The 22,569-nt window shown below is 44.0% G+C and overlaps 1 protein-coding gene across 1 annotated transcript in view; it reads right to left on the bottom strand.

The window, feature by feature from the left end:
- LOC112109097 (DNA mismatch repair protein Mlh1) overlaps nucleotides 1–21,705 on the bottom strand; it is a 44,362-nt gene extending 22,657 nt beyond the window's left edge. The window contains exons 1-11 of the mRNA XM_026663493.1: nucleotides 21,520–21,705; nucleotides 19,462–19,552; nucleotides 19,216–19,314; nucleotides 17,209–17,282; nucleotides 13,497–13,569; nucleotides 11,929–12,020; nucleotides 11,122–11,164; nucleotides 8,579–8,667; nucleotides 3,946–4,058; nucleotides 1,892–1,985; nucleotides 503–656 (exon numbers count right to left, since the gene is read on the bottom strand). Of these exons, the coding sequence (XP_026519278.1) occupies nucleotides 503–656; nucleotides 1,892–1,985; nucleotides 3,946–4,058; nucleotides 8,579–8,667; nucleotides 11,122–11,164; nucleotides 11,929–12,020; nucleotides 13,497–13,569; nucleotides 17,209–17,282; nucleotides 19,216–19,314; nucleotides 19,462–19,552; nucleotides 21,520–21,635 (1,038 nt within the window). The 5' untranslated portion in view covers nucleotides 21,636–21,705. The remainder of the gene's footprint in view (nucleotides 1–502; nucleotides 657–1,891; nucleotides 1,986–3,945; nucleotides 4,059–8,578; nucleotides 8,668–11,121; nucleotides 11,165–11,928; nucleotides 12,021–13,496; nucleotides 13,570–17,208; nucleotides 17,283–19,215; nucleotides 19,315–19,461; nucleotides 19,553–21,519) is intronic.
- Between the last annotated feature and the right edge of the window lie 864 nt (nucleotides 21,706–22,569).

Genomic DNA, 22,569 nt, shown 5'->3' with positions numbered 1-22,569 from the left:
TTGCCGGCACCCGGAAGACATATGGTGACGGTGAGCTGAGCTGAGCGGGCTCAATGCTTGGCGTGGTATGTTGTCTGCACAGGTAACCCAGGTAAAAAGGCGCGAATCTATTGTCTGCCGTTGCTGTGACGGCGGGGGAGGGGCCTGACGCAATGTACCCAGAACCCCTCGCGGCACTGCTTTGCATCATTCGGGCATTGCGATCTCAACCCATAATTCCAATGGGCGCCGGAGACTCCGGGAACTGTGGGATAGGTACCATAGTGCAATGCGCCGGAAGTCGACGCTAGCCTCGGTACTGTGGACGCGGTCCGCCGACTTCATGCACTTAGAGCATTTTATGTGGGGACACACACAATCGGCTGCATACAACCGGTTTCTATAAAACCGGCTTCTATAAATCCGACCTAATTTTGTAGTGTAGACATACCCTTAGAATACTTGCTTCCACAGGCTATCAACACAGTGAAGACTTGTCGTCTCTTAATAGTTATATTCTCACCTGGGTGAAGTACATCCTTGAAGAGTTAGAGCCCAGTAATTTGCTCTCTATATGTTGCTGCACACACTCTAGGATACTGTCTTCATGAAGAAAATGGACTTCATGCTTTGTAGGATGCACATTCACATCTACGTTTTGAGGGGCTATTTCCAAGCTGCAAAACATTTTAAAGGAAAACTAAGCTAAAAATATCACACTGATGGAGGAGTGTGTGAATATGCTCAGCACAAGATGTGTCAGAACTGAGGCCATAAGTCTACCCTAGGCAGCTAAAATGGGCCTGCAAAACGAATGGTATTGCAGAGGAGTCTTACTTGTTTTGATACTTAGATATCTATTAAATACTAAGAGGCTTGATTTAAAACCCATTTCTTTCCATTTACTTTGGATCAGCCTATTAATGAACTAATTTTATTATATTTCTAAAAGATGTTTTGAAGCTGTCACTTTTTCAGTGGATACATGTAACACTCACCACTAGGCACCTCTTTGTGACAAGGCCTGGCATATAGAAGCCCCTCACTGGGCTAGCGCCGCTGCTGAAGGTCACTCCAGCACTTTGGTGGTTTCTCTGTCAGGTAACTCATCTATCAGGCCAGATCACAGTCCTTAGTCACACTTGTCCCAACTAAAGTTCAAAACTATCTTTCAACAAAAACAAAAAATGTCCACCCTCTCTGCGACTCTTCAACCAGTCTTTGGTTCTCCAAGGTCTTTTCCAGGCCTGCGTTCCTGAAAAGCTTTCCTCACTGCTCACTAAGGGCCCTGCAAGAGCCTTCTTGCTCCCTGCTATCTCTTAGAAAGAAGAGAGGCAGATAGATGGAGTTTTGGATAGAACAAATGAGTGTTCCCTATTGCTCTTGCTGTGGAAAAGGTCAGGGAGCCTGATTTTTAGTGCTGAAAACCCACAAATCCAACAGACTGCAGCTGGAGTTGTGTGTGCTCAACACTTCTGAAAATCAAGCCTTTTCTTTAGTGTTTTGGACTTGCTAGTCTATAAAGGATGAAAGAAACACACTTTCAGTTACCACGTGCTTGGGAATAAACTGTCCCATGCTGTAGCTTAAAGCCCACCTTAGCTGTGTTGATCCCCTTTATCTAGCTATTGATGACTCTGACTCTGGCTAGCCCTACAAGACAGGCATTAGAGATTAAGGGCTTGTCTACACTACTGCTTAACTCAATGCAACTTACCTCGCTCAGGGGTGTGAAAAACACACATCACTGAGCGATGTAAGTTAAATAGACTTAAAGCACTGTCTACACTGTGCTATGTCAGCGGGAGACGCTGTCCTGTCAACATAGCACATCTTCACCAGATGTGCTACATTGGCAGCTGCGCCAATGTAGCAGGATAGTAAAGACAAGCCCTAAGACTTATTACTTTACCTTAAGTACAGGAATGGATGTGTACTTTTCGGCAAATAAGCAGCATATACAGTTTCTATAGCTTTCCGCAAAGCACTTGACTCCACCAGTCGATCTGGAATGAAGAATAAAAGGGGGACAATCATGGGAAAGCATTCTGTGACACCTTGTCCAAACTGCACATTTAAACACACTATATGGTACATAAGTACTCCCTTGTACCCAAAACTTCATGCTGTACAAGAGTCTGAAGTTTTTTCCCCCAGTAGCATCTATTCATAGTGTCTAAGCACTGATACAAATCTACGGTAGTTAAAAATTGATCCATAAGGTATTTTGCTCACTTTCCATTTACTAGTCCATTCTTGCTCTTCCCTAGTTCTCTGAGGATATGGTCAGTTTCCCTTCCTTTTTTTCCCCCTTCATATAATTTGTTTAACCTACGTTACAAACAGTAAAATTTTCAAGATTATTTCAGTTTTAATAATCAGACTTCCTTTTCATCATTCAATGCAGTCAGGGTCTAAGTTTCACTTTCCAAATCTCATGCAGTAGCATATTCAGCTGTGTGCTGGGAGAGCCTAAATGGGATCCCACAAGTTAAAGGCAAACACATGAAATGCTTTTCACTTCAGTGACCTTCATGCAGCAGGCCATCGAATGTTACGAGTTCCCTAAAGCTTTCTTCTGAAAGCAATCTTCTCGCTGACCATACACATGACTTATGAGAGGATCAACACAAGAGTTACAAGAGTTCTGACCTTTTTGCAATGTGATGTTTTTGGAGAACACTGCCAGAGCTAATCTTATGTGAAATTAGCCTGCAGCACAAACAAGGGTACTCAGATAAAGCAGTTGTCACCAAGGCTACGTCTTCACTACCCGCCGATCCGGCGGGTAGCAATCGGTTTATCGGGGATCGACTTACCGCGTCTCGTGAGGACGCGGTAAAATCGATCCCTGATCGCTCTGCCGTCGACTCCGGAAATCCACCTCGACAAGAGGCGGCAGCGGAGTCGGCGGCAGGCTTTCCCCCGTCCTCACCGCCAGGTAAGCCGACCTAAAATACGCAACTTCAGCTACGGTATTCACGTAGCTGAAGTTGCGTATCTTAGGTCGGAACCCCGCTGTAGTGTAGACCTAGCCTTAGCCTGGATGACATTCTGTGCATATTCAGGTGCAAGGAGATAAGAAAGCGGTCTTCCCTTAGTGATCAAAACAAGGAACAGTTTAATCTTTCTGCGAGACAGGAATAAAACCTATTCCCCTGCTCCGGCCAGGGCTGGATTAAGATATAGGCACTGTAGGCCTGTGTTTAAGGCACCAGGAACTGGAATCACATGATTATATCAGAATTTCATTTTTTTTTTTTTTAAATAAGTTTATGGGTAGAAGTAAAGCCTCAAAACATGATTTGAGCAACTGACACAGCGATAGAAATAATAACTCAGAACTGCCCCATGCATCTTAATGCAGTGTTAACTCCACAATCCCATTACCCTGGGTGGCCCTGCCAACATTATCCCAGAAGAGGATACTGTGTATGACAGGAGGAGAAAAGTGCAGCAGGCCCAATCTGCCCACCCACTCCAGCAGATAAGCTCCAGTTCAGGAGTAAGTATTTGGGGAAGCCTCCCTGCTGCTGTGGGGGGCAGAGGAATGGGGGGCAGAAGGGAGGAAGGCCCCTGCTCCCACTCCTGGGAGAAGGAAGTGGCCCCATACCTCTACCTGTCTGGGTGGAGAAGGCTATGGCAAGTGGGGGTAGGGAGAGCCACAGAGAACTCAGTCATAGTACGTACGGATTACCATAGTCTGGACCTGGCTCCAGCCACTCTATAACACTCCAGACCACAAAACACTGCAGACAGGTAAACATTTGGTTTGACTTCGACTTCCCTGCTTACAACAAAATCTCACCAATGGCAGAATTTAGCCCTTATGTGATTTTCAAAAAGGTGCACGTTCAAAGCCTTGATGCTGCTGTTCTTTAGAAAGAAATGGATGTACACTCTTGCTAAAAATTATGCAAAAAGAAACAAAGCATATACAAACTACACACATTTCTTTGCACTTACGATTTATGAAGAGTAAAAACATGCATTTCTTCACTGAGTAGTTTGCATTCGTTATGTAGCCTTTCATTTTAAAGGCCAGCTTTCCATCTTCACAGCCCACTTCTATCAGTTCTCTGTAGACAGTTTTTATTTTGAAAGAGAATACATGAAAATATGCAGTGCTGTGCAAAGGTTTTATTGACATGCGTTTAAGATAGTTACATTACCAGCAAGTAGAAATACACCATTATGAATTTGGTTATATAGAGAGACAAGGTGGATGAGGTAATATCTTTTATTGGACCAACTTCTCTTGGTGAGAAACTTTCAAGTTTACACAGAGCTCTTCTTCAAGTCTGGGAAATGTATTCAGAGTGTCAAAGCTAAATATAAGGCGGAGCAGATTGTTTAGGAAATGTAGTCAGATATCCACCCCAAACACACCACCAAACTCATGCTCCATTTTATCCTCACCCATAACACCACATACTTTGTCCAAACCATGGGAACAGCCACGGGTACTAGGATGGCTACGCAATATGCTAACCTCTTCGTGGGCCACCTTGAGGAAAAATTTCTGGACAAATGCACCACGAATCCAATGATACACCTGAGATGCATAGATGATATTTTCATCATCTGGACAGATGAACTAAACTCCCTCAGATTTCCACCACAACTACCCATCCATTAAACTCCCACACTAGCATCAATTTCCTGGAAACCATGATCCACTTGAACAATGGAACCCTACAGTAAACTATATACAAGAAACACACAGATCACCATACCCACCTTCACAGATCCAGTAAGCACTCCAAACACACCAAAAATGTGTTATCTGCAGCCAGGCACTCAGATACCACAGAATATACACCTTGACAGACTTAAAACCGCCTTCATCAAACAAGGACACTCCAACAGAGAAGTTAATTGCATCATGGAATGGGCTAAATAGCCTGAGAAAACCTGCTTCATTACAGAAATAAACCTCTCTCTGACTGCACATCCCTAGTTGTCACCTCACACTGGAACCCATACGGGGTATCAAACAATCACAACCCATATTCTATGGGGACCATGTAATGAAATAAATCTTTCCTGAAATCCCTCTTTTGGCCTTCGAACAACTCCTCAACCTCATCATCAGAAGCAAGTTCCACACAGACCATGACACACCAACTCAAAGCAGCACCAGACCCTGCCAGAACAACAGATGCAAAACCTGTAGACATATCTCCAATGCTATAATGATCAACACCTTCCACAATATACCTTTCAAGATCCATGGGTCCTGCACATTCCTTTCACAACATGTGGTATATCATCCAATGCACTAAGTGCCCCAATAGTTAGAGCCCTGTGTGGATACAAAATTTACATCCATGGATGTGGATATCTGTGGATCTAAATCAGTATCTACAGAGCTGCAGGGCTCTACCAGGAACCACAGAGGCAAAAGCAGAGCTCCCGGGAGCCAGTGCCCTGTGCTGGCAGCTCCTCCAGTGTGGCTGTACCGCCCCCAGCCAAGCCCACTGCACTAGCACGATCAGGGACAGCTAAAGGTGAGTCTGGTGCTCGCCCGAGTGGATGGGGCTGGGGGCAGACAGCCACGCTGGAGGAACTGTCAGCACAGGGCGCTGGCTCCTGGAAGCAGCAGCCTGCCAGGCTGCTGTTTTTGCCGCTGCGGTTCCCAGTAGAGCCCTGCAGCTCTGCGGATACCGATTTGCATCAGCAGATATAAATTTTGTATCCAGGTCTCTACCAATAGAAACTATGTGAGTGAAACCAGACAATCACTACACTCTCAAATGAATTCTCACAGAATAATGATAAAAGACAAACACCACATCACCTGTGGGAGAACAGTTTTCACAAAATGATCACTATCTCTGACCTCTCAGTCCTTATTCTCAAAGGAAATGTGCACCACACATTCAAAAGATGAGCCTGAGAGCTTAAATTCATAACTTCTAGTGTCTAGCAAAAACATGGACTCAATAGAGACAATGGATTTATAGTTGATTACAACAATCTATAACCCACTCACCCCACACAACTGCAGTTCCCCCCCCCCGCCCTTCCTTTTGCCCTTGTGACTGGAGGGGTGTTACTGAGCCACTTCACCTTGAATGGTCCTTTGAAATACGTGTTAACTCCTTACACTAATCAATCTGTTCCATCTTGTATTTAGCTGTGACACTCCGAGTACCTTTCGAAGACCCGAAGAAGAGCTATGTGTAAGCTCAAAAGCTTGTCTCACAACAACAGAAGTTGGTCCAACAAGAGATATTACCTCACTCACCTTGTCTTTCTAATATCCTGGGACCAACATGGCTACAACAACACTGCTATGACAATAGTGCAGATGTTTTGTTTATGTGATAGTTACCAAATATCAGAATCCTTTTAAAGAGTTTTAAAATGTTTTGTTGGTACATACAATTATTACTCATACAAATAATGAAGCCAAGTAGTCTTATTTACCATGTACCCTCAAACTGATAGTAAAATTAGAAAGAAAAATTTCAAACGCCTCTCCAAATTATCCAGAGTACCTTTTCAATAAATTAACATGCTACATTGTCCAATATCCTGTGGCTACCAAGGACCAGGAATGACTGTTACATTATCACTGGCAAGCATGAATTTCAGTACTCTCAAGATTTAAGACACATGAGAGACCAAGAGAGACTATAAAATTGTCACTGGGTCCATAATTGAATATTATTACTTTTCCTGAAACTATGACCTACATACTTTTTCAATCTCCACTTTTACCTGATCTGCATTAAGGGGTGGGATGTTGTTAGAGAGTGGAGAGTGCTTAAACATTTCCCCTGGTCAGTGCAGACAGGTCTTAACTATATTAGTCTCCATCACAGTTTGTAAAACTCTTATAGCCCAGTTAGATCCTATTTACATTGGCCAAGGAAATCCTATTAAGCCTAGGTAATTTATCATTATAACTCCCTAGAAAGGAGTTAATGTGATTTTTAAAGTCACACAGTCAGTTCCATTCCTTAGCTGTAACTTCTAATGTTAGTAACAGAATCAAACTGACCTTCCTATCAGTATTGGCAGGAGTCCAATAGAGTTGGCAGCAAAGCATTCTGCAAAACTGTTCTATGAAATGTATGTAGTTAAGCATTTTATGGGAGGGATTCTTCCTACAACTACTGCTGAGACTTTCTGGCATAGGGGATATTTTTATAACCCCTTTCTTGTGATTTGTTCAATGAGAGCTCTCATTCGAATTTATAGTCACTGTACAAAAACAGATTTAAGATTTCAGAAAAGCACATTTGAAGGAATTACTAGTTCTAACAAGTAAGGTGTAATAGGAGGAATTACTGAGATTCATCAGTGTAGGAGGTGGCTGGGCACTTCTAGAAGATATTGGGCCAAACTGTCCTCTAGATCAGTATTTAGAAGATTCTCTCCAGGTACAGACAGTGCCCTTTCTGCACATTGAGGGGAAGATCAGACACTTATGTGGCAATATTCCTAGTTCCCCCTGACCCTGTTCCTGGATACATGAAAGACCCTTCTGTGAGTTAGAGAGAGCTGTGCAATGTGCATCATTCTTTCCCAGGGGCGTCCCTAGCTATTCTGGGGCCCTACGCAGCCCCACCGTGGAGGGGGCAGCCCTCCGTGGGGGGGCGGGGGGGGAGGCTGGCCCCAGGTCTCCGTGGGGGGGTGCGGGGGGGAGGTCAGGACTGGCTTGGGGGGCAGAGGGGAACCGCCCCCCCAGCACTCAGTGGTGGCGCGGCTGGGGCCAGGTTGCTGCACTTCCCGCCGCCGATGAGTGCAGGCCCAGCCCTGCAGCATTCCTCAGGGGAGTGGGGGAGGAGCAGGGGCAGGAAGAGGCGGGGCGGGAAGAGTCAGGGTGGGGCAGAGCAGGTCTGGGGGCTTTGGGGAAGGGGTGGAGTGAGGGCGGGGCTGGGCAGAGCAGGGGCGGGGCGGAGGCAGAGCAGGGGCCCTGGGGAAGATGTGGAGCAGGGCACCAGGAAATTTGGTGCCCCAAATTTCCTGGTGCCCTACGCAGCTGCGTACTTTGCGTATAGGTAAGGAGAGCCCTGTTCTTTCCCGATCTTCATTAAACCTAAAGGGAATTTGCTGAAAAGTTAATACAGTCTAAAGCCTCTTCACTGTGGAACTCTTCTTGGGCAGCTCAGTGGCTACTAAAGATACGTCTACACAGCAATTAAACACCCGCGGCTGGCCCGTACCAGGCAACTCAGGCTAGGAGAGCTAGGGCTGCAGGGCTGCTTCATTGCTGTGTATGTTTCCGGGCTCGGGCTGGAGTCTAGACTCTAGGATCCTCCCACCTTTCAGGGTACTAGAGCCCGGGCCCCAGCCTGAGCCCAGCAGTCTACACAGCAATGAAACAGCCCCACAGCCAGAGCCCCATGAGCCCGAGTCAGCCATCACAAGCCAGCCACAGCTTTTTCTCGGCTGTGTAGTAAAACCCTACGTTATTTTATCTTAACTTAAATAGTGTAGTATGCGGACTCAATAACTACATTCATTTGCACCATCCTACTATGAAATACTCTGATCATCGCAGAGATTTTGGGTCTTTTTAATTATTTATTTTAAATAGAGCTACAAAATAAGATTTCATTTAAAAACAACTTTATGGTCAACATACCTGCTAACAGCATTTCCAAAAATGGACCTAATATTGTCCACTGTTGTGGCATTTGATAGGGTTCTAACATCTGCCACTGTATCACCTTGCTAAAAATAAAAGAGAAAAGAAATTAGTGTTCTATGTTTACAAATACAATTATTATTGAAGTTTTAGAAATCTAACTAATAACAACTGCAAGACATTTTCTATTGAGTTTGCAAAAATGTATGGGACACAAACTCCGTTTTTGTTTTGCCTGAAGTTTTTTTTGGGGGGGAGGGATGTTTCTTTTGCTTTTTTAAAAAGTCTGTAGATATTTATGCAAAGAGGAGATTAAGTCAGGTGTACAGTAGAAACTTTTGCTGGCTTAGCACTATTGGACAGGGATATGCTGGCAAAACCCTTAGGGTACACAGATATACCAGCAAGAAAGTGCTTAGTAGACATAGCTTATTTCACGTGCCTAACCAGTACAAAAGCACTTTGTCAGTATAAACTGCATCTATACTAGGAGAGTATTGCAGGTATAGCTAGAACGGCAACACTGAAGTGCCTGAATGTGTGGTGGCAAGATATGGGGATAATGGGCAACTGCTCCAGGTGCAAGTTTGAAGAGTGCAAGAAATGTGGTTTATTCATTTGCCAAACAATATTTTAATAGTCTTTAGGTAACATTTTCAAATAGGTAACTTTTTCAAAAGCACCTAAGTGACTTAAGAACCAAAGTTCTACTTTGAAAAGTGACCTAGGTACTTAGAAGCTTAAATCTCACTGAAAGTCAAGCCTTATTGAAAATGATGGGAGTTAGGCTCCTACGTGCCTGTGCAACTTTTTTTTAAAGGGTTTTGGGCTCCTAAGTCACTTAGGTGCTTTTGGTTACTTTTTATTTTGTTTGAAAATGATAGAGAGAGAAGCACAAGTGCTTGGTCCAAAATAGCCTGAATTCGATGACCTTCTGGGCATCCTATAAAAGTCATCTATTTGACAGGATTTTTAGAGAAAGGCGAGAGCATGTTTCCAAAACAATGCAGATCTGGAAAGGAGCTTTTTTGTCATTGGTTGGATAGCTGGCTGACTAATCTAGCTAGGCTAACCAAGTTGAGTTTTGCTCTTATCTGAATGTTTGCTTTTTAAACACTGCTGGTGCTATGTTGTAACATTAATTGTCAGGGTAACTAAAGCCTTTATTCATTTTTTATGGAGGGAGGGATAGCTCAGTGGTTTGAGCATTGGCCTGCTAAACCCAGGGTTGTGAGTTCAATCCTTGAGGGGGCCACTTAGGGATCTGGGGCAAAAATCAGTACTTGGCCCTGCTAGTGAAGGCAGGGGGCTGGTCTCGATCACCTTCAAGGTCCCTTCCAGGTCTAGGAGATAGCCTATCTCCATTTTAAAAAAAAAAGGTCTTTTTCATTATTTAAATATAAATAAATAAAAATAAGCTAAAGGAAAGCTACATTTGTAAGCAAATCCTGAGAAATCTGCTGGCTGATAATTAAAAATCAGTCAAGAGCAAAGTTATTTTAGAAGCAGCTAGTAAGTGTTTGTCAATTGAAAACTAAGAGTTTATTAATAAAGTAGTATTGGGCAGGACCTCAATGTTATGAAGTTTCTGTTAGTGTTCATTATAGACTGATTTTCCTTTCTCCTTTGCATCACTATTTGAAAGAAAAGGATCTTATCTACAGTAGGGATTTTTATTTTTTAAACAAAAACTTTACACCACCACCAGTGGTAGCAATGTTGGAAGCCCTACTATAAATGGCAGCTACTTTCAGCATCATATCAACATGGTTTGTCTTTGGCTACACTTCCAGCTATACCATGGTCAGCATCAGTTCAGCTGTACCCATTACTGATGACAACGTTCAGCAAAAAGTAAGTTTCGTGGTACAGACAATGCTTATTTGGGAAAAGTTCACTACAAAAACCTGACTCCAATTTGGATAAAAAGACATCTAGTTTCTAGCAGTTAAATATGATACCCTCTTATTTTAAATTTAAGAAGCAGTAAAATTTAAGACTTCTTGTTTTAGGGATTTGTAACAATAAATGAAAATTCCTAAAGAAATAACTGCAAAAAAACATGCAAATCCCAGTAATAGGGAACGCAGTCAAACAAGGGGGTGACATAGAAACTGCAAGACTGGATCAGACCCACAGTCCACTTAGTCCAGTATCCTGTCTCCTAAAGTGGCCAATACCACTTCACAGGAAGATTCAAGAGACCCCGTAGTAGGCAGGTGTGGGATAATCTATCCCCGCCCCATGTCTCATCCAAACTCCTTAGAGATTGGTTTACGCCCTGAAGCATCTCAGAAAACAAAATGGATAAGTGTTAGCTTTGTGAGCTCAAGGAAAAATCTGAACTGTTGATGCTCAGTTTTTATCTGGATTTATTATTTTAAACTGATGTGTAGTTTATCCAGATTACAGAAAAACAAATTCTCTTACATGCAAAGAAAACCACCTCACAGACTATTCCCATTACAAAATCCATGGCAAAAGGCCAGGTCCTTTATTTAACTGATGTAAGTATGTGAAGTTACAAAGGTTCTACATACCTTTTTAACTGAAAAACTGATGCCTGAGTTGTGGATGGCATACCTGAAAAACAAGTACAAAACAAAACTGCAGTACATGAAAGAATAAATGACAAGTTGTCCCTCCATACTCTACTAAAGCAGTTAACAAGCAAGTCCATGTGAACAAATAACTACATTTCTTATTATACAGCAACAGTTTCTTTGGTTTAAAAGAAATTCAGTTCAAACCAACTGCCACATGAGATAGCAAACTGTTACTATTACCTGACCCACCCAAGCCACATGAAATTTAAAGATCAACCTAGATTACTCCACGTATAGGAAATTATGATAGGTTCTTTTTAGAAATTATCAGTTTACCACTTCTAGGCAAAAGCTAAAGCATTCCAGTGTCAAACTGCCTGGTATTATGAGGAACAGCAAAAGCTCCATCTCACCCTTAGTGATTTTTTCAGTACAATGGAATAAACTCTCAGTTTCTGGGAAAGGGAGAAGGAAATTGGTCGACTTGTTCAGTTATCCCTGGGAAGGTGAGAATCCCAATGCATTTATTCACAATCGGCCAAAACATAAGGTCCTTGCTTAGTTTTCACTCTGACCTGGCTTTAATGGGAGTTCACTCTTGTAAGGATCTCACAATTTGATCCAATGGCATTTTTTGTCAATATGACAGCCTGACACCACCATGAGAGTAATCTCCACGGTTTCTGTTATTTTGGGTTTCTAATTTATCAAACAGATATTTGGGATTGTTCTACATTAACCAACACAAAAAAGCAACCCAACAGATAAAATAAGCTGGAGCTCTTTATTTCAGTACTTTACCTGCCAACGACTTCTAATATTTTTGCATACTCTTCACTTGGATTTTTTAAGGCTTTCCTCCTTGTAGTTACATTGTAGAAAAGATCCTCAACCTGCATTAAAATAATAAAAAAAAAAAAAATCACATATTGAAATAATACTTAAACTTATTTCATTTGAACCAATCTTCTTGATATAAAAATCACCTAAATGGTCTGGACATCTTTTAATTTATGAACACTCAAATTCGATGTTCTAGCTGTACTCTAGCTGCTTAGTTTCGCCTAACAAAATGCCATTCTCGAGAAAGATAGTGAAGTATCACAAAACTTTTGATAACTGTATGTTTCACAAGAAGGCACAAATTTCACCAGTGTTTGGTCCTCAGATCAAATGACACTCAAAGAAGAGTTCTCAGGTAAAAATCCTTAGATTGCAGTTGACAATTATAGACACAGTGTATTTTAATGCAACACAAATTAAGTAACGAGATCCACTGCTACAGTCCCTTGTGTGAATTTAGGACCAACTGAAATAATGACCATCTGAGGTTTTCATGAAACATTAAACGTACTGTTGGACTCCTAGAGGCACAAATAATAGGGGGAAGTTCAGTTTCCTGTTTTTATGTTAGAAGAGTTGCTACCACTATTATTGTTATTAATTATTTGTATTAACATAGCACTTGCAAGCCCTCGTCATGGACCAGACACCTTCGCGTAAGACACTGTACAAACACAGAACATACTCCCTGCCTCAAAGAATTTAAAATTTAAGTGTAAAACAAGAGACAAAAGATGGATAGACAGTTGATGGAGTACAAGGAAACAATGAGACAATATTAGTCAGCATGATAGGCAGTGGTCTCAGCACACCAGCACTTTAATTGTTGTAAAGTATTTCGTAGGCATCACAGAAAAAAAAGTTCTGAAGTGGATTTTGGAGGAGGATAATGAGGTAGCTTTACATATGTTCATGGGGAGCTACTCCCAAGTGTGAGCAGCATGGGGAAAAACACTAACTCTTCTCTTCCCATACTGCTATATCTACTGCACAATATTGATCTGTGTTTTATGTATATATTCTTTATTTAGGTGATTAGGTCAACTAACACACTAGACCTAACACTGGATTTGGAAACCAGTGTCCCATTAAGTATATGATGCAATTCAATATTGCATGGTTTTAAATATGATGTACACCTCACTCTCCCAATGCTTACATGTAAAGTCCAAACATAACAAAATTAAATATTTCTCCCATATCACTATACAGTGCCACCATCTAGAGAGGAAGAGGAGCCTGTGCAATTTGCCCTACAGTCTTTGGACAGATTCCACAAAGCACTTATGTTGTAAAATCTGTAAAATACTCCACAAGGTCACAAAAACTACATGACAATTATAAAATACATTTTTAGTTGTTGAGGCTGTAGATGTGCAGGCCAGAAAGAAAGACAACTAACCTAAATCCTTTTGGGGGCATGGATCATCATCTTGTTCTGTGTTTACCTAGCACAGTAGGGTACTGGTCCATGATCTGGGCTAGGACTATGGTAATACAAGTAACAAATCACCACCACCACCTACCGTGATCTGAGTCCCCTGGTTTCCAGCACAAGGTTTGGGAGACGCTTTCAGTTTTCCATCACAATAGCTTGCTCTAATAGAAAACAAAATAAATAGTTGTCAGACACTGATGTAGCTGGGGGCCGGGGTGTGTGTGGTAAGATGGGACATGAATCTTGTGAATCCTGGCGGAGCCAAGGGGGTTTCAGGAAATAAGCCAGTCCAGTTAGGGTTGAGGTTTTTTTAGGTTGATCCAAGTTTTATTTTTTGAACTTCTATGTCACTGACATAATTACATGAACATAAAACACATATTTGAGAATTTTTTGATACAAAAAAACATTAGGCTCTGATATCAGTCTTTGAATGAGAACTTAAGTATTCTAAAAACTTGAAGAGGAAATAAAATGGATAATGTGAAAAGAATTACTAATTTGCATGATCAAGCTTATATGTGGTTTAATTTATACTGGTTGCAATTTTTTTTCCCTTTTCTTGTGGACGAGTAAGCGCCACAATTGTATTCTATTCTCTTTGCAATCACTCCCACCTGCTCAGGTAATAAAGCAGAATCTTCCAACCCCATCCCACAGCAGAGGATATTGTAACTCATTCTTTTTTGTTTGAGGTTCAGCTATTTCCTCGTTAAGGATCATAGGACAGTGCTGTCAGCAAGGGACAAGTTAGATGAGCAGACCTGCCTTGTAAATATAGTATCTTACAAACCCACATGTGCACTTTATTCATTGCACTATTGGAGTATTATAGTTAGGATCTTTGAATGATATAATTGCTTTAGTGAGTTATACAGATTAATCAGTTTATGTAGTATATGTTTCTAGTCCCTACCTATGTATTCTATAGTTAGTATAAGACAAACTTATTTCCCGTTAAGAGGAAATACAGTAGTTCTAAGTTATAACAAAAATTTTATCTCTAATGGCAGGAGAGATTCTCACTTAAGCTAACTGGTACAGGTTTTTCTTCATTGTCCCATTTTTGTATTCCTTGAACAATATTCACAACACTGTTTGCAAAAAAAAAAAAATAAAAAAATGCTATACTTTTATAATATAAAAAAAAAAAAAAAAAAGAGTGAACAAACAACATGACTGCCCTCTAGTGGCCAAATATTTTTCTTCAAAATTCCCATAAATTTTAACAAACTTTAAGATACGGGGGACAGACCAATATACATCTCTTTCCAGGTATAGAATTTAGATAACTATTATCACTTTATTAAATTAAAAACCTACCTAATTCTAAACACTTTGCATGTAAAAATGCCTTAGTTAACTTGAGATTATATTACTGTAATGTGCTCTCCCCAGGGCTACACCTTGGAGGCTGAGCCCAATGCAAAATATTGCAGCACTTTTATTAACTGGCATTCAACTTGGGTATAACATCAGACCAGTGCTCTGTGACATACACTGGCTTCCAATAAGCTTCAGGGTGGAATTCAAGGTATCCTAAATGGCTTGGGACCAGGTTACCTGAGAATTCACCTCTCCCCCCATCCCACAGTTAAGGGCAGGTAAGGGACTTGAGCAGAAGTTCCTTCATCGTAAACAAAAGGGGACTGGTGGCAGGGCATTCTCTGTAACGAGTCCTCAATTGTAGAGCCTGCTCCCGTTTGGTTTGCCAGAGCCCAGATTTATGAACCTCCCAAATGTGTTGCAACGCCCATCTTTTTCCCCTCTTGATTAAGGTTGCCGAGGAGGGTGGGGACTACGGTGTACATATTTATAGACAGTCCTTTGTTTATGTTGTGATTTTTAATTGATGGGGCAGCAGCTCAAAGCATTGGTTGTTTTTTTAGTTGAAGAAAAAATAAATTAGAAAGAGAACAGTTAGCTATTAGAAGATGTCATAATTATTAAAAACAAATATGTTAACAAAAGGATTAATGCTGCGATCTTATAGCCATGTTTATCCCATGATATTAGAGAGACAAGGTGGATGAGGTAATATTTTTTATTGGACCAACTTCTGTTGTTGGTGAGAGACAAGCTTTCGATCTTACACAGAGCTTTTCTTCAGGTCTTCTAGTTTTCCAAACTTGCAGAATAGCTTCGTGTAAACTCAAAAGCTTGTCTCTCACCAACAACAGAAGTTGGTCCAATAAAAGATATTATCTCACCTACCTTGTCTCTCTAAGAAAAGGGTTAGTCAGTTTATATAAGATAAAGCAAGACATAACCTAGAAAGGGAAAAAAACCAAATCTGAACAAGAAACCACCTGTATTTGGAGTGTCTTAAGCCATGAGGTTCCCTGACTAGCCTCAAATATAATGCTGTAATTAGAGATTGCATCATAACTGATATGCACAAGGGGAATATGCCCAGTGTGGACAGACTCTTCAGGAAATTTAGCTGGTAAAATCTAAGAAGTCTCTAGTGAGCATATGCAAACTGTACATTTTCAAAGGCTTGTAACTTGGCCAAATTTGGGTAGGTTTTCATCAGAATGGCAAAAGGCCCCTTCCTTGCCAAATTTGAACTCCTTGCTCCAAAGCATGGGGTCACCAAAGCTTATCAAAGAAAAGGCTGCCAGAATTTTTTTTTAACATGGACAAAACAATATATTTTTTCCTAGCCTCATTCTTGGAACAGCTGAACCATTTTGGATAAAATTTCTCCAAGTAATTTAGTCTGAGGCAGATAACCACTTGGGCTGAAATTTTCCATGCTGGGTAAGAGTTTGGCAAAATCATAAGCAAATGAAAACATAGTCTTATAATGGGAAATATCAAGTAACCAGTTCTACCTATATCATTTTATCTGAAGGTGAAAAATGGACAAGAAAGTTTGCCCTAGATTGGTCTCTAAAATAGAAATCCTTTAAAGGAATTGTTCATCTTATATGAAGGTTCAAAAATATTATGTTAAATTAGCTAAACCCAGCAACTTTACCTACCTCTATAGTTTGAGCCAGTGGTTCTAAAACTTACTTGTTGCCTGTAGTAGTTTACGCCCCTGTCCCACCACACAATTTTTTACTGATTTAAAAAAAAAAAATCAACATGGGCAACTCTCACTAAATATCAGAAACAGTAAGGTATTGATACAAACTGAACCAACAATCCATTGTAATAAGAGCAAAAGCAAAATTGTGATCGTGATCAATGCTTACAATTAAATGTGCACACCGTGTCATAGCAAATGGATTGACGTACAGATGGCAACAACTTTGTATAATGCTATGCAAGCATAACAGAAATCTGTAAAAATGCATCTAGAGTCAAATGTACAGCGCCATCTGAGGACCTTATATGTCTAGAGGAATCAGCTTTGCTAGTTATTCATTGCTGTGGGTAAAATGTGCACAGTATGTTTTTTCCCCCTCTAAAGCTTCTCACGCCTCCCAGTTTGAGAACCTCTGGTCTGAATAAAAAGCACTCAATCCACAACTGTGCTTCTGCCTATATCTTTGCTCTCACTTCCTTCTATCACCCCCATGCTTGTTGTCTCTGGTCCTACTACAGCTTCCTCCACAATGCTCCATTTTATTCTTCTTCCATTTGATCTTTGCACTTTTTTTTGTAGCCACCCATATGCCTGAAACTCCCTCCCTTTTCCTCTGTCCTGAATTCCATGCCCTCCTCTTAAAATCATCCCTTCCGTGACTTTATTTGTATCCAAAATACCATCCATATTATTAACAACTCCAAAAAGAGAATAAATGATTACACACAACACAAACTTTTTAGAGAGTGAATACACAGCATACCTGTATGCACACTTTGCATCAGCAGTTTTAGTTGTGACAGTAACATGGGCAACATGACTTATGCTAGCCAATGCCTATAGGGGGAAAAAATGAACTTTTATAAACCTCACTCACGGAAATATTAATTTTGGAATTAATACTTCTACAGTGGTAGCCATTAAAATGCAGACATTTACCATTTGCAAGTAATTCGTGTTACTGTGATATTCCCTATTTGTTAATTACTTGCAAGTGGTATATGTCAACATTTTAATAGCAAACACTGGATAGACTAAGTATTAACACAGAACCAGTGACACTGGTATAATTAAAGGCTTGACAGTTCTTAATCAATGCACTATTTTCCTTTAAAGGATTCTACTCAGGAATAACTTTTTACTTTCTTAATTTTCTTTTTTAAATGGAAACTGAAATACTTTAAAAAAAAAAAAAAAATTAAGGGCTGAAGAGCTCCCAACCTACATCTCTGGGTTCTTGATGGGAGATCTCCACCCAAACAGAAAAGACAGGCCCTAAAATTCACAACACTAGAAATAACTTTTTAAATATTAAATAGTCTTCTTTATACATCATAAAGCAAAAAGGGCATAAATTCATTCCCATCTCACCCCCTCCCCCCTTTCAGGTTACCTTGAAAATAACCAAGGAATGTGTTTTGAAACAAATATACTTACAACATATTTATATATTTGCATTACGACAGGATGTGCTTTTTCTTTGAATGCTTTCAAAACTTCTAATTTTATTTTATTATTTTGTGTGAGATTGAAAGACAAGGCTAAACCCTAGATCTTCCAAAGAGCTGGGATGATCAAGGAACTAGGAAGAGCTAATTACAATTAAGTGGTGATAAGAAGGGCTATCACTTTAGTTAAAGAGATAACTACATTTTGCAGCCAGTCGGAAAAGGGGAAGAACTCCCTGTGAATCCATTTAAACACACACTGCTCATGGGAGTGGATCTCAAAAGGGAGCCAGTTTTAAATTAAGCCAACAGGAGAAGCCTAACTTGCTTGCAACTTCACAGTGTGGGTCAAGGGATAGAAAAAGCAGGACATGTGGCTGTCTCCCTCCCTCCCAGTTTGCACAGCTGTCAGAGCTCTAAGATCTCAGAGATAACAAGGTGTAAATTGTAATTATTATTCCTTCCTTTGCATAGAAGCTTTTAGCTGCATTAACAAAACCACTGTACCTCTTTTAAGTAATGCATTTCCTGTATAACCTGCTTTTATTTTGCATATTTCCTCAGTTTTGTTTTAGTCTTATACTGAGTGTAAATACACACTATAGGTCCTATGATGGCAATTTTTAAGGGTGTAACTACTTCTTGTTCTTTCTGAAGGCACATTGCCACAGCACATCCTTCACAAAAGAAGCAGTGGCAGGGGAACTTACCAGGGTCATAGGCACAAAATGGGAGAGGGGGTGATTCAGAGTTGACAGCACTTAATCCATCCATCTCCAACTTGGTCCCCCTACAGAGCCACATGTAAAATTCTGCCACCCCAGATACAATTATCCTGCTGGTGGTACTGTAATCTTCTGCCAGGAGGCCAAGCACCTCTGCAAACCAGTCAGTTTCACTACCACCAGCCCTGGGATCTCAGTCAGGGGTTCTAGCTGCTCCACAGTTTGGGTCTTATTCCAACAATCTCCTCCTCTTTACTCTCCCCGAACCAAACTGCTCCATCTCTTCTGGGGGAGAACCAGCATGCTCCCTAGTGCTCAAATATCAACGGGGGAAGAGGACCAGAGTGACCCCAAAGACTAATCTTCGCCAGATCACTCAAATGGATTTGTCTATCTATCCCACTCAGTTAACACACGCTTCCTGGTTCCACACTCATCTTCTCCTTGCACTATACCTCCACCCAACCACACTTGGCGCCAAGATGGAGTCTCTTAAGGAACTCCCATCTTTTTTAAATGACTTCAGGAATCAGAAATTAACTACACCCCTTCACAACAGCATAGTGGCAATGAACAAGCTGTTAACCATAAACTTACCTCTCCCCTAAACCCATATGTAGAAATACTAGCCAGATCTTCAAATTTTTGCAATTTGCTTGTAGTGAATCTCTCACACACAATATCCAAATCTTCTTTCTATATGAGAAAGACAGACACGCATTAACATTTCATTTCTATTTCCACAATTTCTTAAGGCAAGGAAAATTTGATCATGAATGTCTGAAAACAAAGTCCACAAGTAAGCACTACACCAACCTGTACCTGTCCAGTAGGTTTACTTACCCTGATTCCACACCCATTATCTTGGATCTGAATGAGTTTCAGACCTCCCTCCTTAACAATCACCTGGATGCTGGTAGATTTGGCATCCAAACTGCAAAAAGCAAAGCATCTCTCAGTGTCCAGTTAAGTGACATTTACTTCCAAAGAAATCTAGTCTGCAATTATACTGCAATTTATATTACCCCCCTTTCCTCCTTTTTCTCATATCAATTACTAAACAGCTAATTACAACGAGTCTAACCTTTCAGCATGGCTGTTATGAGGGTTTTTGGGGTCATGGCATCAAGTCTCCCTTATTTTTCTCTTTCCCCCCCATTCTGGAGCCAGGTCACCGAAAGGCAGAGACACCGGCAGCCGGTTCCTTCTTTTCTGACTGATAATACCCTTGCAGCCCAAAGCTGCCCAAGGGGTGGTGGTGTATTTTTACACAGTTTAACGCTGTCGAAGATTGTTAGCCTATTTTCTCCAATCCCAGCAGCACACTGGGGGTGTGACGCCCGCAGGCACCGAGGAGTTAAGTTAGGGTTGCCAGGTATCCAGTTCATCCAGTCAAAAAGGGAACCTGGCAGCTGTAGTCAGCAGTGCTGACTGGGCTGTTAAAAGTCTGGCTGGCGGCACAGCAGGGCTAAGGCAGGCTCCCTGCCTGCCCTGGCTCCGCACAGCTCCCAGAAGCAGCAGCATGTCCTCCCTCCGGCTCCTACACGTAGGGGCAGCCAGGGGGCTCCGCACTTTGCTCCCACCCCAAGTGCCTGCTCTGCAGCTCCCACTGGCCTGGAACCGCAGCCAATGGGAGCTGCAGGGATGGCACCTGTGGATGAGGCGGCGCACAAAGCTGCCTGGCCGCGCCTCTGTGTAGGAACCGGAGGGGGGACATACCACTGCTTCTGGAAGCTGCTTGAGGTAAGCACTGCCCAGAGCCTGCACCCCGATCTCCTCCCGTGCCCCAACCCTGATCCCCCTCCTGCCCTCCAAATCATCCCAGAGCACCCTCTCCCACCCCAAACTCCTCATCCCAGCTCCACCCCAGAGCTTGCAGCCCCACCCCAGAGCCTGCACCCCCAGCCGGACCCCTCACCCACCCCAACCTCCTGCCCCAACACTGATCCCCCTCCCACCCTCCAAACCCCTCGGTCCCAGCGTCGAGCCCTCTCATGTAGCCCAAATTCCTGATTCCCTAGCCCCTCACCAGAGCCTGCATCCCCAGATGGAGCCCTCATCCGCCTCTTCCCCCCCCAATCCCCATCCCGGAGCCCCTCCCGCACCCCGAACCCCTATTTTCTGACCCCACCCTGGAACTCACACCCCCAGCCCAGAGCCCATATCCACTCCCACACCCCAACCCCCTGCCTCAGCCTGGAGCCCCCTCCCATACTCCAAACCCCTCTGCTCCACCCCCAGCCCGGAGCCCACTCCTGCACCCCAAATCCCGCATCCCCACCCGAGCCTGCACCTCCAACCCAGAGCCCATACCCCCCCCCTGCACCCCAATCTCCTGCCTCAGCCTGGAGCCCCCCATATACTCCAAATCCCTCAGTCCCACCGCCCATCCCAGAGCCCCCTCCTGCACCCCAACTCTGTGCCCCAGCCCGGTGTAAATGAGCGAGTGAGGGAGGGGCGAGGGAGCAACAGAGGGGGGATGGAGTGAGCAGGGGCGGGGCCTCGGAGAAGGGGCGGGGCCGAGGTGCTGGGTTTAGTCTGAGTAGGCAGTTGGCAGCCCCAGGGGAAGTAAAGGGCAGCGAAGGAGAACACCGACGGTGGCGTTTCCCCTCCGCCCTCAGGGCAGCGCTGGGCACGTTCACGGCCACCTTCAGCCACCCCCAACTTCCGTGGCGAGACGGGGGCACCGCAGTGATGCGCCCTGTGGCCCAGGAGCGCCGCCGGCGGGCGCGAGGCGCCGGGAGGACCGAAACCGGCCCCGCCCCCCCGAGGCGGTCGGCAGCCGGTCGGGCTGCGCTGAGCTTAACTGCCACCTGCCCCCGCCACGCGCACGAACGGCCCAGCCCCCCGCCCGCGTGCGCAGCGCGGGGGTGTATCGGGCAGGTCCCCCGGCCGCGTTACCAGTTCTCCAGCATCTCCTTGATGGCGTTGGCCGGCCTCTGGATGACCTCGCCGGCCGCAATGCGGTTCACCACCACCTCGTCCAGCCGCCGGATCACGCCCGCCATCAGCGCCATGAGGCGGACCCGGGCGGGGGCAGATGCTGAGGGGCTGGGATCTCTGAGCGGGGAAAGGGAGACCACCAGATCCTAGTGGGAGGAGGGAAGGGCGGGGATCGTAGCGCGAGCCCCTCCTCGCTCTAACGGGCGCGCGGCACAGCAGGGTCGTGAACCCAGCAGACTCGCGCCAAACAGTTGCGGGCGAGAGCCTTGGAAGCTGCCGATTGGAAGACGCGGGTGTCAATCGGCGCGGCCCATCAGCTGTGTGGCGCAGAACTACAACTCCCATCGTTCCCTGCCCGCACCCTGGGGGCGGGGAGTGGTGGGGGAGGAGGGCGGCGGTTACATGTGCACGCGAACGAGCTCGTTCCGATTGGCTGATCCCCGCGTCGCGGCCTGCCATATAGGGGGCTGACGGACCGGTCGGCGAGGGGTTCTGCGTGGCGTAGAGAGTTGTGGGGAATGTAGTTGGAGCTGCCGGGGGCCCGAACACAGCGCGCGGGACCGGGGGCGGGGCCCGGGTTCTTCCACCTGACGCTGCAGTCCAGGGGGTCCCTGAGTAGAGGCTCACGCGTGGTGGCCGCAGCCTGAGACTCGAGACCCCGCCGGTCCGCGCCCTGTGAGGAGGGGGGCTCCCCGCCCCCCAGTGACTGGCCATGGTGCTCCCCTGCCCCCACCCTGGTGGCCCTGGCCGTTCCCTGCCTGGCATCATGGGAGACCTGGCTCTGGCCACAAGGCGTCTCCCCCGACTGGCCGTGACACGGTCCTTGGTGACTCCCATAGGTGGCCCAGGCCCGCCATGTCCTTTCCGCTTGGTGACCCAGTCAGCCCGACTCCAAGCGGGCGGTGCTGCTGTGGCTGTGGCAAGGAAGGGTGCGGCAGGACTCATGCATCTTCCAGGAACAGTGGACAGGGATGGGGAATGGAGGGTCCAATCTGCCAGTGGTGTCTG

Source organism: Terrapene carolina, unplaced genomic scaffold (genome assembly GCF_002925995.2).
Source record: "Terrapene carolina triunguis isolate 2854851 unplaced genomic scaffold, T_m_triunguis-2.0 Scaffold33715, whole genome shotgun sequence".
Classification (NCBI taxonomy): domain Eukaryota; kingdom Metazoa; phylum Chordata; order Testudines; family Emydidae; genus Terrapene; species Terrapene triunguis.
This window is presented reverse-complemented; position numbering and strand designations above follow the sequence as displayed.